The 15516-nt window shown below is 43.3% G+C and overlaps 1 protein-coding gene across 4 annotated transcripts in view; it reads left to right on the top strand.

Annotated features, from left to right (window-relative positions):
• The window catches only part of SPEG (striated muscle enriched protein kinase), a 543710-nt gene that overhangs the window by 256816 nt on the left and 271378 nt on the right, over nt 1-15516 (top strand). For all 4 annotated transcript variants that reach the window (XM_033947131.1, XM_033947130.1, XM_033947129.1 and 1 more), the window contains 4 exons: nt 689-918; nt 11071-11190; nt 11647-11751; nt 12398-12604. In XM_033947131.1, the coding sequence (XP_033803022.1) occupies nt 689-918; nt 11071-11190; nt 11647-11751; nt 12398-12604 (662 nt within the window). The remainder of the gene's footprint in view (nt 1-688; nt 919-11070; nt 11191-11646; nt 11752-12397; nt 12605-15516) is intronic.

Genomic DNA, 15516 nt, shown 5'->3' with positions numbered 1-15516 from the left:
TGAAAGATCAAATTGAATAAGTATTGCATTTTGACCTAAACTCAAAATAGATCTGCCTCTAGCTACTAAAGAGCAAAGCAATGTTTACGTACTATAACCTGCTCTAAAGCCAGATTGGATGGGGTGGAGCAAGTTATAATATTCTAAATATTCAGTCAATTTGGTTGTAACCCAGCCTTCCATAAGTTTTTTAAACAAGGGAATAGTTGGAACAGGCCTATAATTTGTAGTACAGTATCCTGTACTTTCCCTATTCTATATGGGTGCATATTTGCATAAGTTCTGCATAATTGTTGGGGGTTTGAGGTACATAACATAGAATACTGTAAGCTGCTTGTTGCACCTAGATGTGATCATGTCCACATGCCATAAATCTGGTGTAAGTGGGGGCACCTACATTTAGGGGCACTGATGTGGGTTTACACTAGAATCCTATAACAGAATCTGGATGTCCAAATGCCATTAGAGAATAAGTGCTCCCCTGCTGCATCAGGTGTCCATATCTAAGTGTCCTAGCAATCTTGTCACTAAATCCTGTTCTAGATTTATGTCCTGAGGGTTACCTAGTGATGTCATGGTTCTAGATCAGCCTGACAAAAGAAATCTACATAGTTTCAAGGGAATAAAGCATATGGATATGGAAACAGAAAGTAAACAGATTTAAAAAGAAACTGTTCTTACATTTCAGTGGTAAGCTAGAAAAGATGCCATCGATCCCAGAGGAGCCTGAGACCCCAGAGAATGAGGTGGAACGTTTTACAATGCCTGACTTTCTAAAGCCCTTACATGACCTTGATGTGGTGGAGTCCAAGGAGGTGGTTTTAGAATGCCAGGTCACAGGTCTGCCGTATCCCACCATCACCTGGTTTCACAATGGGCAGAAGATAGAGAGCTCAGAGCATTGCAAAATGACACAATGTGAGTATCTTCAGAATAGTTTACAATTATACAGATGGTGTCTGTCCTGTCAATGTGCTCTTGCGTGCACGATGTTGATAAGTGACCAGAACGACCTATTCTTCCCACTTTATACTTGATTCATGGTACTATGTCCATACTGAGTTAATATCAGATGGTGAACTTCCACAGGTTTCACTCCTTCTGCTCAACAAAAGCAAACTACTGCATGTTGTTCTTTGATGGTACAATCTTGCAATGGAGCATCCATGTTTCTAACCTCGTGACTGCCACACGACTAAAGGCCGAATGCTGCACTGTATGTGGATAAACTATCCAACATATGTTGCATTTCGCTAGCTCTGTTCCAGTTATTGTGTAATTTAACAATTGCCTTTAATTTTTGATTCACCCTCGTACTTGGATGAAATCTACTGGATAAGTTGTCCAATAACTTTAAGACCTGTTTGTACAGTGCTAGCTCTAACTGGATAGAGCTGAATATCCAGTTAACATTTACTGCAACCTTGGCACATTGCAAGCTTCACTTCCTTTTAATTAGTTAACTTTTGTCTAGACAACACATTTATATATTTGTTTGTTGATTTTGAAAAAATTGACCAAAGGCAGTGTACAGCAGTAAATAATTACACCAGTAAAACATTAGAAACTGCTACTTAGAATGGCAACACAATACACCTTAAAACAATGGGGACAAACAATGGTAGAATACATAGATAAGACAGAGTAACAGGAGTTTAGATAGATGAGAAGGTTTACTAACTTAAGGAAAGATATATACAACTGATCTCAGCTAGAGTCCATGTGATAAGAGCTCCAGTATGTGCAGCTGATATTATTCTTTGCAAATTTAATTAGCTAGCTAGTTACATCTTCCATTAAAGGCTTCAGAAAAGAGTCATGATTTCACCTGCTTCCTGAAACAGAGTTAGTCTTGTGTTTTAGAGTATGGGGTCTATTCCTGAGAAGGCTTGGAAGGTTGGTGCCCTATCACATTATTTGCTTTTGGGAGGTTGTGGGTCTGTTTTTCAGTATCAGACATAAGATGAAGAGGTGGTGATCCCCACATTTATCTGGATAATAATTCTTTTGGACCCATCTTTAAAGAACTTGTTCAAACCTTTCTGTGTGTGTAGTGTATACTGAAATTACTGATCTTCACTATATCTGCCAACAAATTGCACTTAATTGTGTATTGACTGAAAACATACTGCTAAACTAAACTAACTAAACTAAACCTTAAGTTTCTATACCGCATCATCTCCACAGAAGTAGAGCTCAGCACGGTTTACAGTAATTGGTATAGAAAGAAACTACAATGAAAAGTAGAAGGGCTTAGAAAGAGAGGTTTAGAGGGAATTAGTAAATCGATGAGGGAGAGATCATTGCATTTTGGAGAAGAGCCAAATTTTCAGATGTTTTCGGAAGAGTTGGAGGGAGGACAGGCACCGAAGCGGGGTGGTAAAACTGTTCCAGAGTTCGGTGATCCTGAAGGAGAGGGAAGTCCCTAGTTTTCCTGTATGGGATATGCCTTTTAAAGAGGGGAAGGATAGTTTGAATTTTTGAGTAGATCTGGTGGTGTTGGGATTAGAGGAGTTCCAAGATAGTGGAAAAAGGGGAGGCAGGATACCGTGTAGAGACTTGAAGGTTAGGCAGGCGCATTTGTAGTGAACCCTAAGGATTACTGGGAGCCAGTGAAGCTTAGACAGAAGCGGGGAGACGTGGTCAAATTTGCTTTTTGCGAAGATTAGTTTAGCTGCAGTGTTCTGGATCCGCTGAAGTCTGTGAAGGCTTTTCTTTGTCAGGCTTAAGTAGATAGAGTTACAGTAATCCAGTCTGGAAAGAATGATGGATTGTATGAGGACAGCAAAGTGATGATGATGGAAGCAGGATCTCACTTTCCTTAGCATGTGAAGATTGAAAAAGCATTTTTTTTACTAAGGAATTAAGGTGGTCATTGAAGGACAGTGTGGAATCGAAGATGATGCCTAGTACTTTGCATGAGTGTTCAAGATGCAATGTGGTGCCAGAGGACAGAGGGATGAGGATGGGTAGCTTATCTAATTTTGGGCCGAGACAAAGTAGTTTTGTTTTGGTCTCATTTAGTTTCATTTGTACGGTGAGGGCCCAGGATTGGAGGTTCGATATACATGAAGAGATGTTCTCAGAGAGATTGGTGAGGTTAGAGTCGGTCTCGAGGAGGACAAGGATGTCATCGGCATAAGTGTAAAGTGTTTCCAAGGGGGACAATTGGAGGAGTTTCAGGGAGGACATATAAACATTGAAGAGAATCGGAGATAGAGGTGACCCCTGAGGAACTCCACAGATCGGTTTCCACAGGAGGGATGAGGAGCCATTCATGTTTTGAGTTCAATAAATTTTTATTGGTTTTGTGATAAAGCAAAAAGGTATACAACAAGATCAAGGAATGCATAGTACAAATGTAATGATTATACATATTATAACATAAGTTCATTCAAAGATCAAGAACAGAAAAAAGGGAAAGGGAAAAGGGAAGAAATCGTACAAAAAGTGAAACATGACTCATCAACCGACATATACTCTTGAAGAAACATAGCGAAGAGCCATGAGAGTAACAATAAATTGGTAGTCCATACTGAATGTCACTAGAAAAAGATAGCCAAGAAGTAATAGAAGAGAAAAGCAGTGAGAAGAAGGAAAGGAAGAAGATGACACATATATCGTATCATAATTCAAGCCTTATTAACCAATATTTTATATGGCAGTATCGAGTATTCCAGCAGTGGAGACCACATTTTGTTGAAACGGTCAAGTGCATGAGAGCGTTCAGCTGTTATTCGTTCGTATTTAGCTATCAAGCATACTGAGCTCCACCAACTAGCGCGCTCCGCATTAGCCAAACTTTTCCAGTTAGATAGAATTATTTTGATAGCTATCAAAAGCAGCAAATGGAGTAGATTGTTTGCATTATCCGAGAGACCCAGCTGGCCAAACTCGTCACCAAATATCAATATGGAGAAATTAAGTGGCGACGATATTGATAGAATTATACAGATGTCGTGTCAGACTGCTCTCCAAAAATCTTGTAATAATGGACATTCTAGCAACATATGACGTAGTGAGCCAGTATCTTGATTACAGGACCAGCATTTGTTCTCCATATTACTACCTAGTTTAGCTAATTTCTGAGGAGTCCAGTACGCTCTATGCATCAGGAAGAAAAACGTCTGTCTGTATGTGGAAGAACGACATATTTTCGAGCACCTGATCCAAATATTAGGCCACACATCAGTGTCGATGTTCACATCCACATCTCTCGACCAACTGGATTCGAGACCCGTTAATTGCTGAATTTTCTTTGATCTTATCCAGCAATACCACTGAGATGCTGCTTTGCGATGTTGTGATATAGTGGAACTAACTTGGAGACTATCAGGTGTTGCAGATAAGAAGGATTTGTTTTTTAGTACAGACTTTAATGAATGCTGTAATTGAAGCCATTGATAATGACATGAGTGTGGCAAATTGTAGCGCGATGCTAGCTCAGGGAAAGATATCCACTCATCTCCATCCAACAATTGGTGAATTCTCCAGATGCCCACCCTTTGCCAGTACTTCCATGCAATAGAGGTGTTCTGTATTTTAATTTCAGGATTGAGCCAAATTGGTGCATGTAGAGTTGACAGCACAGGAACTTGCAATGAACTTTCAATGATGTGGATGACTTGTTTCATAGAGGTAAGTATGTGATCATTAGCACATGTTATCTTGTCCATCTTCAGGGAGGACATATAAACTGAAGAGAATCGGAGATAGAGGTGACCCCTGAGGAACTCCACAGATCGGTTTCCATGGGAGGGATGAGGAGCCATTCATGTTAACGAAGTAGGAGCGGGAACGTAAGAATTTTGAGAACCAATCTAAGACTGTTAAGTTTAAGCCAATTTCAGAAAGTTGGAGAATTAGTATTTCATGATGGACCATGTCGAATGCTGCAGAGAGGTCGAATTGAAGAAGAACAGCGAACTTATTGCAAGAGTGAAGATGTTGGACCTTTGAGATTAATGAGGCCAATAGGGATTCGGTGCTGAAGTTGGGTCTGAAGCCATGTTGGTAGGATAGGAGAATGGAGAATCTTTCAAGATAGGATGAAAGTTGGGTGGAAATGATGGACTCCAGCAACTTGGTCAGGGGAGGGATATTTGCTATTGGGCGACAGTTGGATGGTATGGTGGGGTCTAGGTCAGCTTTTTTCAGTAGTGTGGATAGGGCAATGTGTCCCATTTCTGCAGAGAATAGGCCTGAAAGTAAGGCAGAGTTTATGAGTTTGGTGAGAGATGAGATGGTTTGTGTGGGAATTTTCTCGTATAGGTAGGAGGGGAAAGAGTGCAAGGTACAGTTGCAGGATTTCAACTTGAGGCAGAGTTTAGCGACCTGGGAATCAGAAACAGGCTCGAAGGCGGTCCAGGATCTGTCGGCTGGAATGTGGTTGGCGACGGTTAAAGTGGGGTTGGAGTCGGTGGATATCAGAGTGTTGAAGGAAGGTGCTGGTGGGAACGAGCCTCGTAAGGAAATGACTTTTTCATTGAAGAATTTTGCTAGATCGTCTGCAGTTGGAGAGGAGGGGAGTGTGGTGGTATCATGTTTGAAGGAAATGGAGCGCCAGATGTTGAACAAAGTATTACTTTGGTTGTTGGACCTGGAGATTTTGTTACCGTAGTCATTCTTCCTTGCTTTTTTTAGTTCAGTATTGTATGACTTAATATTAGCCCTCCAGGATTGTCTGTCTGTGGGGGATTTAGATTTTTTCCATTTGCGTTCCAGTAATCAACATTTCTGCTTCAGTTCTCTGTGGTATAGAAGGTACCAAGGGGCCTTGCAGGAGTAGGAGACCGTTTTAGTGGATAGTGGTGCGAGGGAGTGGTAGGTGATTTCAGAGAGGGTGATCCAGGTGTGCCAGTTGGATTCAGGGTTTGGAGGGTTAGGAATGGTGGGAATTAGGTTGAGGAATTTGATCAAGAACAGTTCGCTAGCGATTTTTTTTTTTGAAAGGTAATGGAGTTTGATGAACGAGGAGGGGGCCCAAGGTGAGATATGAAAATAGGGAGGCAAAAAGCCCCTAGGAAGTGGTTAGACCAAGGGACATGATCCCAGCGCGGGTCATCGACCGAAGTTTTGTAATCGGTGAGATTGAGGAAACTGATGATGTCTAGTGTGTTCCCCTTTTCATGGGTTGGAGAGAGAGCCGGTGGGGGGAAGCCTAAAGAAGTGAGGAAGTTAATGAAATCAGATGCATCCTTGTTGGTGGTATCGTTTAGGTGGAGATTAATGTCACCAATGATTAATAATCTATGAAATTTGAGGAAGGCGTTTGTAATGTCTCGAGGACTGGTTCAGAGGATTGGTTCCAGGGGAACGGTGGACGATATAATAGTAGGATACCCAATGGGTGAGGATGGAGCTCGTCGTTGACCGAGACTAGCATATATTCTAGAGAGGCATGGTTGCCCTTTTCGAGAAGCTGGACATCGAAGAATGATTTGTGAAGGAGTGCCAAGCCACCTCCTTTTCGGTTAATTCTGGGGGAGAAGAGGCCTTGGTAGCTGTGAGAACAAAGCTCGTTTTGTGTAAATATGTCGTCTTTTGCAATCCATGATTCTGTGATGAAAAGGAATCCGGGGTCAAGATCTTCAAGTAGGTCCTTCAAAATTTGGGTTTTGTTGCATGCGGATCTGGCATTGCAGTAGAGTGATGGGACTGGGGTGAGCGAGTCTAAGGCAAGGTTGGGAAGGTTGGCAGGGAGAATGGGCTTTAAGGAGGCATGATTAGTTCTTCGTGGGTTTTTTTTGAAAGAATGATTTCTGGTGCGCAGTAGCGTGGGGATTTTGATGCCTGGGCAAATAGTACTGACATTTATGAGGTCGGGTAAGTTGGGAGAGGGGGGTTTCAGGCAGAGGGTGATATTGGAGGATGAGCAGAGAAGGAGAAGAAGAATCCACGGGTGTGCCTTCATGATTGGGGTTGGGGGGGGGTCTGTGGGAGGGCTAGGAGGCAGGAATAGGGGAAATTCTTGGCAATTGGGTGGGACTTGAGCAATTAAAAAGAATCTGATGGACCTTAGCAATTGAGCAGAGCGTAAACAATTAGAGAGAATCTGGTGAATCCTAGAGATTGGCAGAACTTAAGCAATTAAATAGGTTTGGCACAATGGTCAGGACCAGAGCAATTAGATGGAGTCTGGTGAATCCATAGGAATTGGTTAGAGCTTAATACAATCAAATAAAATCTGGTGAACTTAGACAATTGAAAGAGACAAGAGCTCCTTAGCAGAATATAAGCAATTAGCAATTGGGCAGAACTGCTCAATATTCAAAAGGTTTAACCGGGCAGGAGAGGATCCTGCTTGATTAAACCCTGCTGAATGACCCAGCACCCGATATGCAGTGGCACTTAACTGATTAAGAACATAAGATCTTTAAGTCTGTCTTATCACGAAGACCACACACCGTTTTGGTAGCCTTCCTCTGGACCGACACATAAGAACATAAGAATTGCCACTGCTGGGTCAGCCCAGTGGTCCACTAAGCCCAGCAGTCCGCTTCCGCGGCGGCCCCTAGGTCAAAGACCAGTGTCCTAACTGAGACCAGCCCTATCTGCGTACGCTCCGGTTCAGCAGGAACTTGTCTAACTTTGTCTTGAATCCTTTTTATATCTTTTTGAACGTGCGGCCTCCAGAATTGTACACAATATTCTAAATGGGGTCTCACCAGAGTCTTATACCTCCATTTCCTACTGGCCATACCTCTCCCTATGCAACCTAGTATCCTTCTAGTTTTTGCTGTCATCTTTTCAACCTGTTTGGCCACCTTAAGATCATCATATACAATCACACCCCAAGTTACGCTCTTCCATCGTGCACATAAATTCTTCACCCCCTAAACTGTACCGTTCCCTCTGGTTTTTGCAGCCCAAATGCATGACCTTGCATTTCTTAGCATTAAATTTTAGCTGCCAAATTTCAGACCATTCTTCAAGTTTCGCCAGGTCTTTCTTTACGTTATTCACACCATCTGGCATGTCTACTCTAGTGTAAATTTTGGTATAATCCGCAAAGAGGCAAATTTTACTCAACAACCCTTCAGCAATATCGTTTATAAAAATGTTAAAAAGAACATGCCCAAGAACAAAACCTTGAGGCACACCACCCTTTCCTGAGAGCGATCTCCATTGAACACTACCCTCTGTCGCCTTCCACTCAACCAGTTCCTGACCCAGCCCGTCACTTTGGGACCCATCCCAAGGTCACTCAGTTTATTTATTAGACGTCTGTGTGGAACACTGTCAAAGACTTTGCTAAAATACAAATACGCCACATCTAGTGCACTCCCTCTATCCAATTCTCTGGTCACCCAGTTAAAGAAAGTGATTAGATTTGTCTGACAAGACCTACCTCTAGTGAATCCATGTTGCCTCCGGTCCTGTAATCCACAGGATTCCAGAAACTTGACCATTCTCTCTAGCCATTGAAAACACAATATTGAAATACCACCCCCCTCCTCTGGCAGCAATGCAGTTGGAGGACTCTTGCTCAGCTTAGAGGGAACAGTGGATGCCACTAACCCAAGTAATTACAGAGAGATATGTGTCATATGGGCCAGGAGAGGTATGAGTAGCGCTTAGAAATTAAAACCCAGTTATGAAGAAACCAGACAATATTCATAGCTAGGTGGGTGAATTTAGGACAGCTTAGCTATGTGGGTACTGGCACTGAGTAATGACAGCACCCACATAGCCCCAGCTCCTCCCCAATGCTGCCCCCTGACTTGCCTGCTGTTTGTTGGGCAGTCTATGGTGATATACAATGACACTATCCAGTTGCCACTGAATATCACCACTTAGGCAATGATAAGCGAATGAACCAGGCAAGAGCTTTTCCTGCCCAGTTAAATCACTTTGAATATTGGCCAGAATGTACGTATCCATCAACTGTAAGGTAAAAATGAACAACAGGCAAGAAAGGGGCGAGACAGGAATATAACCTGATTCCCTTTCTCTTCAATGATCTTCTCATAGTACTGGAGAGATCCTCAGCCCTAGGATTAAAACTGACTTAGAAATCATAAGAACATAAGCAATGCCTCTGCTGGGTCAGACCTAAGGTCCATCGTGCCCAGCAGTCCGCTCACGCAGCGGCCCAACAGGTCCAGGACCTGTGCAATGATCCTCTATCTATACTCCTCTATCCCCTTTTCCAGCAGGAAATTGTCCAATCCTTTCTTGAACCCAGTACCTTACTCTGCCCTATTACACCCTCTGGAAGCGCATTCCAGGTGTCCACCACACGTTGAGTAAAGAAGAACTTCCTAGCATTCGTTTTGAATCTGTCCCCTTTCAACTTTTCTGAATGCCCTCTTGTTCTTTTATTATTCGAAAGTTTGAAAAATCTGTCCCTCTCTACTTTCTCTATCCCCATCTCAGAAGGTCTACGACAGAATCTAAATCTACTAGAGATCTACTGCAAATCCTGTACCTTTCAAGTAAATCTGGAACATACAAATTTATAATATTCCAGAAAAGACCAAAAACCCTTCAACACAATTTCAAATTCTTCTTAAATGAATAAGAAGTAGAACACACTTTAGGATATTATTATTTATTTTTAAAATGTATATATCATCTACAACTAAACAGTTTCCATAAAAACATACACAAAGGTGCTTAATTTCTTAGCCTGACAAACAAATTTGGGAATTTTAACTGGGCTATAAATATACTAGAAGACAGAGCTCCCTATGTAATATAACACTTTCCAGCTTATCCTGATTGGAGGTCCACCTAGTCTTCTGCCTGGAGCTACATCTATCCTTCCAATCTTTAGGACCAGCTACTATTGCCTTGTTCTCCTGACTGAAGGTCCTTCTATCCCCCATCCATTGCACTCCTGATTGGGAAATAAAAGGGATCTGATTTGATAAACTGTCTTTCTGTGGGTACAATCAAAGTGGTCTATCCATTATATACAAGCATAGTCAAACCTTGGATAGCAAGTGACATGGTTTATAAGTCTTTTATAAGACGAGCAAAACATTTTCTTAAATTTTAACTCGATAAACGAGCGTTGTCTTGCAGTACGAGCACATATATGCGCGTCACCTCAAATACACACAATATATGCCTGGTGCGTCACTGATCACGTCTGAACGTAATACATGCACCTGCATTTCAAGCGCGCACAACATACGCACATCTCACGCTGAGTGCGGCTGAATGTACTAAAAGCATCACGCCCAATTCACCCGCAGTGCAGTGACTTTTGAAACGAGTGAAATCTTGCAATACAAGTACATATAGTACTCATTTTCTATTAAAGATTTTGGGATGTGGAACGAATCGTCCGAGTTAACATTATTTCCTATGGGGAAATTTGCTTTGATATACAAGCGCTTTGGATTACGAGCATGCTTCTGGAACGAATTATGCTCGCAAACCAAGGTACCACTGTACTTATTTTGTACCTGGGGTAATGAAGGGTTAAGTGACTTGTCCAGAGTCACAAGTAGTTACAGTGGGAATCAAATCCAGTTCCCCTGATTCTCAGGCTACTCTAATCATTAGGTTGCCACTCTATTCTCAGGCCTATTTACCTGCTCTATTCATTAGGGAACAGAACTATTCCCCTGCTTTCTTGGCTGGAGATACTCCTATCCTCATTCTCCCCTATCCTCCTGCTCTCCTGACTTGAGGTATCCCTATCCTTTTGCTCTCTTGACTGAAGTACACTTATCCCTTTTGTTCTCCAGATTGGGGAAGAGTCCTATCCCCCTGCTCTCCTGACTGAAAGTACACATCCCTCCCTGCTCTCCTGACCAAGGAATAGGACTATCCCCCTACTCTCTTGAGTGAAGATACTCCTACCTTCCAGTTTTCCTGAAAGTACACTTATCCTTTTTGTTCTCCTGATAGGGAAAGAGGCCTATCCCTGTGCTCTCCTGACTAGAGGTACCCTCCTTACTCGGGGTATGCCTACTCCCTGCTCTCCTTTGCCTGACTAGTTTACTGAACTTTGTTTGGTTGCCAAAAAGTGACAGTATTTTGTAATTTTTGAAATACTTCTGTTCACTGTTCTTGACTTTCTCTGCTGCTTTCTTTCTTTCCAATTTCTTCTCACAGATAAAGATGTCCATCGCTTGGTGTTCTCTTCTGTCAGTCATTCTCATGCTGGGGTTTATAAAAGTGTAATTTCAAACAAAGTGGGAAAGGCTGCCTGTTATGCTCATCTCTATGTAACTGGTAAGACTCCTTCATCTTTCCTTCCCTCTGTAACAGGTTAGAAAGGTTTTTGCATCTTGTCCTCCTCCTGCATCTTCTATTCCCTCTATCATAGGCATATATATAAATATAGAGGGGCATAATTCAAAAACCAAAGAAACATCTAAGTCCCTATGGAGGGTGGCCTAAGGGATCTGGCCAATCGGTATCTTAGGCCACTCCCAGTGCATCCCAGAATGCACTGGGAGATGAGCCTAAGATTCTGGTTGGCCCAGGTGCCTAAGGCCACTCCTTTCCAAGAATAGGGTATATGACAAGTTAGGAGCCTTCCCAGGTATCCATTAGTCTCCTTCTAAAAAGCCTTTATAATATTACATTTCTAAAAGGCATGACACAATCATTCTGGTTTTTATAAATGTGCTTCTACTTTCAATTTGGTCATCTGACATCTGTAATCTTCTTTTCAATATTTTACAGATGTTGTCCCAACACCTCCTGATGGACCCCCAACATTCTCATCTGTAACAGGGAAGGTTGTTTCGCTGATATGGAATAAACCCAAGAGACTGGACTCTGTTATAGGTAATACAGGGAAGGAACCTTAAACTTTCAAGGAAGACTCTTCCTCCAGGTATAAAGGTTTGCAAATATTGTGACACAGGGCACAACATATGATGTCAGGCAGGAGTATAGTTATTGGTGGACTGGCGGGCACATGTCCCTCCATTGCTCCTGGACAAAATTCTTGTGTTAAGGGATCCCAAACCTTGCCAGCCAATGGTACCTTTGCTGGACCAACTTCCTCCTCTATGAGCTCAGCTGCAGCAGCACTCAAAGTGCTGGAGGCCCGATGTACAGCTTATGCGGCTCTGTAGTGTCTGTAAACAAACAGTGTTGACACCTCAAGACCCATTCATGGTCATGCAAGATCATAAATGGGACTTGCAACTTTGAGGTTTCAATGCAACATGGTTACAGACACCACAAAGCCATGTGGGTTGTGCTGTTGCAGCTGTGGGCAGGTAGGCGAGAGTGATGGCATGAGGTTTGGGAGCAGTGGGTGTTTGAATGAGAAATGAATTATGCTGGATGAGGCCCCATCAAAAAATTAGTTCTGGCTACACCATTGTATAAGGGATAAGAGCAATTCCTGTCATAGATCATAAAACAAAGACAGCATTTCCATAACAGAGGACTGGAATACATACATTTATGTCTAATTCCACAGATCCAGCACAGGTGACATATATAGTCCAGCAGCAAGTGACTGGGAGCAATCAGTGGACCATCATTGCTACGAACCTAAAGGAAACCACATACACTGTCCATGTATTGCCTAAGGGTCTCCAGTATCTCTTCCGGGTCATCACTTCAACACCAAAGGCCAACAGCAAGCCATCTCCTCCCAGTGACCCTGTGCAGCTTCTTGATCGAGGTAAGAAATATAAATGGCTAATAGATGGCTAGAAACAACCTTCTTTATTCATTTAGACTGAGATAAGGAGAAAGGCCACTGAATTCAGAATGCAATATCGTAAGATAGAAAGGAAGGCAGCTTTTGCTTTCTAGGATATCAGTTAGAGATAGGAATCTTTCTTTCTGAGGTACAGCATCCATAAATCTTTCTCTCTGAGGTACAGTGTCTGAATAGACAGCTCTGTCTCAGGAGTACAGTGTCTGAATGTAAATAAGCAGGCAGCGCTCCCTCTGGGGTAAGCATCTGAACACACAGAGTCAGCTCCGGAGAATGCAGACATCTGAACACATAGACACAGGCAGCTCTCTTTCCCTCTGGGGAACAGCAGCTCTATCTGCCTGGGGTACAGTGTCAGAATCCACAGAGGTAGACAGCACTTTCTCAGGGGTACAACCACTGTTCCCTCTAAGCTGACTGCGAGTCCTCCATTTACACTCCTGCCAGTGGGGGTTGCTGTATCACCATCACATTTTCTATAGTGGGAGACAGGCATGTTCTGCAAGACTCTAAGGAACCTGCCTTTCCTTAGTGCTTGAAAACACAATATTGAACCCATAGGCATCGGAATGGAGGGGCCACAGGAGCCATGGCCTCCCCAAAAATTTCTGATGCTTCGGTTCCCCAAGCTTACCTCCTCTTCCTTCCATCCTCCCTCCCCCCCCAGCAGGACCCTGCGGCACCATTAGCTCCGGACTTCCCCACCCGCCCCCCCTAATCCCCCCATTTTGCTATTATTTTAAATGTTCCGGCAGCCAGGGCACAGCGTCTACCAGATGAGACTTCTGCTGTTGGCCTGTCCCGGAACTCTTCATTCAGCAGCAAATTTCTGTTCCCGCTTAGGCGGGCAACTGCTAAATGAAGAGTTCCAGGGCAGGCCGACGTTAGAAGTCTCATCTGGTGAATGCTGCGCTGCGGCTGCCAGAACATTTTAAATAATAGCGACCTGAGGGGCAGGTGTGGGGAAGTCTGGAGCTGCAGGGTCATCATTAGAGGGGTGTGAACAGGGCAGATAAGCATGCCGTCCAATGTCACCTTCAGCATTTTTGTTACAAAGGAATGCTGGCTGTGGCAGCGACTCTGAAATGCAGCCTGCGCCCTCCCTCCCCATGTTCCATGCCCCAAAGATGCAACTTCCTTTTACAGCATGGACAGACTGCGGCACAAGGAACGCAGTGAAGAAGGTCTCAGGATGCATCTCAGAGTCGCTGCTGCAACCGGCATTCCCCTGTAACAAAAATGTGAGCGGTGGTGAAGGGGGAGGACATGCCAGACCAGGAAGCCCCAGGACTGTTTTTTGTTTTTTTGTTTTTTAAAGTAGAATGGGGGATGGATTTCAAAGACATGCCAGTTGGGGCGTGAAGGGGAAGCACTTATAAGGTCAGAAACATGGGGGGAACTAGTGATATAGATGGTGGGCAATGGTCTGGAGGGATAGAAAAAGAGAGTAGTTGGATGTGGGGTGCTGTGAAGGAAAGGGGAATGAGATACTTAAGAACATAAGAACATAAGAAGTTGCCCCCGCTGAGTCAGACCAGAGGTCCATCTTGCACAGCGGACCGCTCCCGCGGCGGCCCATCAGGCCTAGTGCTTGAACAGTGGTCCCTGATTAATTTTGTAACTTACCTCTAATCCCATCCCTATAATCTACCTTTACTCTTATCTGTACCCCTCAATCCCTTTGTCTTCCAAGTACCTATCCAAAGCTTCTTTGAACCCCTGTAGCGTGCTCCTGTTTATCACATCCTCTGGTAGCGCGTTCCATGTATCCACCACCCTCTGTGTGAAAAAGAACTTCCTGGCGTTTGTTCTAAACCTCTCCCCTTTCAATTTCTCTGAGTGCCCCCTTGTACTTATTGATCCCCTTAATTTGAAAAATCTGTCCCTGTCTATTTTTTCTATGCCCTTCATGATCTTGAAGGTTTCTATCATGTCTCCTCTAAGTCTCCGCTTTTCCAGGGAGAAAAGCCCTAGCTTTTTCAGTCTGTCAGTATATGAGAGGTCCTCCATGCCCTTTATTAGCTTAGTTGCTCTTCTCTGGACCCTCTCAATTACCTCCATGTCCTTCTTGAGGTACGGCGACCAGAACTTAACACAGTGCTCCAGGTGCGGGTGCACCATAGCACGATACAGTGGCAGGATGACTTCCTTTGTCCTGGTCATGATACCCTTCTTAATGAAGGGTAGGTGGAAAGAGCAAGGCAGAGATGGTGGACCTGGGGGTGGTGTAGAGGGAGATGTATAGAATAGGTGGATGAAATATAAGCAACCTGTGCTATACAGATGTTACAATGCTCATCACCAGCAGCAAAGAAGACATGATGTATCTACTGAGAAAAGTCAAAGCCAAAAGTCATAACATGGAATTAGAAGTGAACACAAACAAGATGAAGATCACGAACAAAGAAAATTATTTTGAGCTTGAAGGCGATAGAATAGAAGCTGTAAAAGATTTCAATCACCTGGGCTAGCTTTGGTGCAGGAGAAGGATTTAATGCATGCCATGGACCGCCAAATGAACTAACGAATTGATTCTGGAAGAGATCAAACCGGCTATGTCACTCGAAGTCCAAATGATGAAATTACAACTGTCTTATTTTGGTCACACCATTAGAAGAGAGAGATCATTGGAGAAGGACAATATGTTGGGAAGAACGAAGGAACTAGGGAAAGAGGGTGACCTGCAATCAGATGGCTGGATATGTTGAAAACAACCATGGGGATGATGCTGGAGGACCTTAACGGACTAGCAGAAAACTGATTTCTTTTTAGATCTGTAATTCATCAAGTCACTAGGACTCTAACACGAGTTGATGGCACCTAACACACATAAAGTTATCAAATTATAAAGACAGTCTAAGGCAGGGGTGTCC

Source organism: Geotrypetes seraphini, chromosome 5 (assembly GCF_902459505.1).
Source record: "Geotrypetes seraphini chromosome 5, aGeoSer1.1, whole genome shotgun sequence".
Classification (NCBI taxonomy): Eukaryota; Metazoa; Chordata; class Amphibia; order Gymnophiona; family Dermophiidae; genus Geotrypetes; species Geotrypetes seraphini.
Note: the sequence above shows the minus strand (reverse complement) of the source record. Positions and strands in the feature narration are given on the sequence as shown.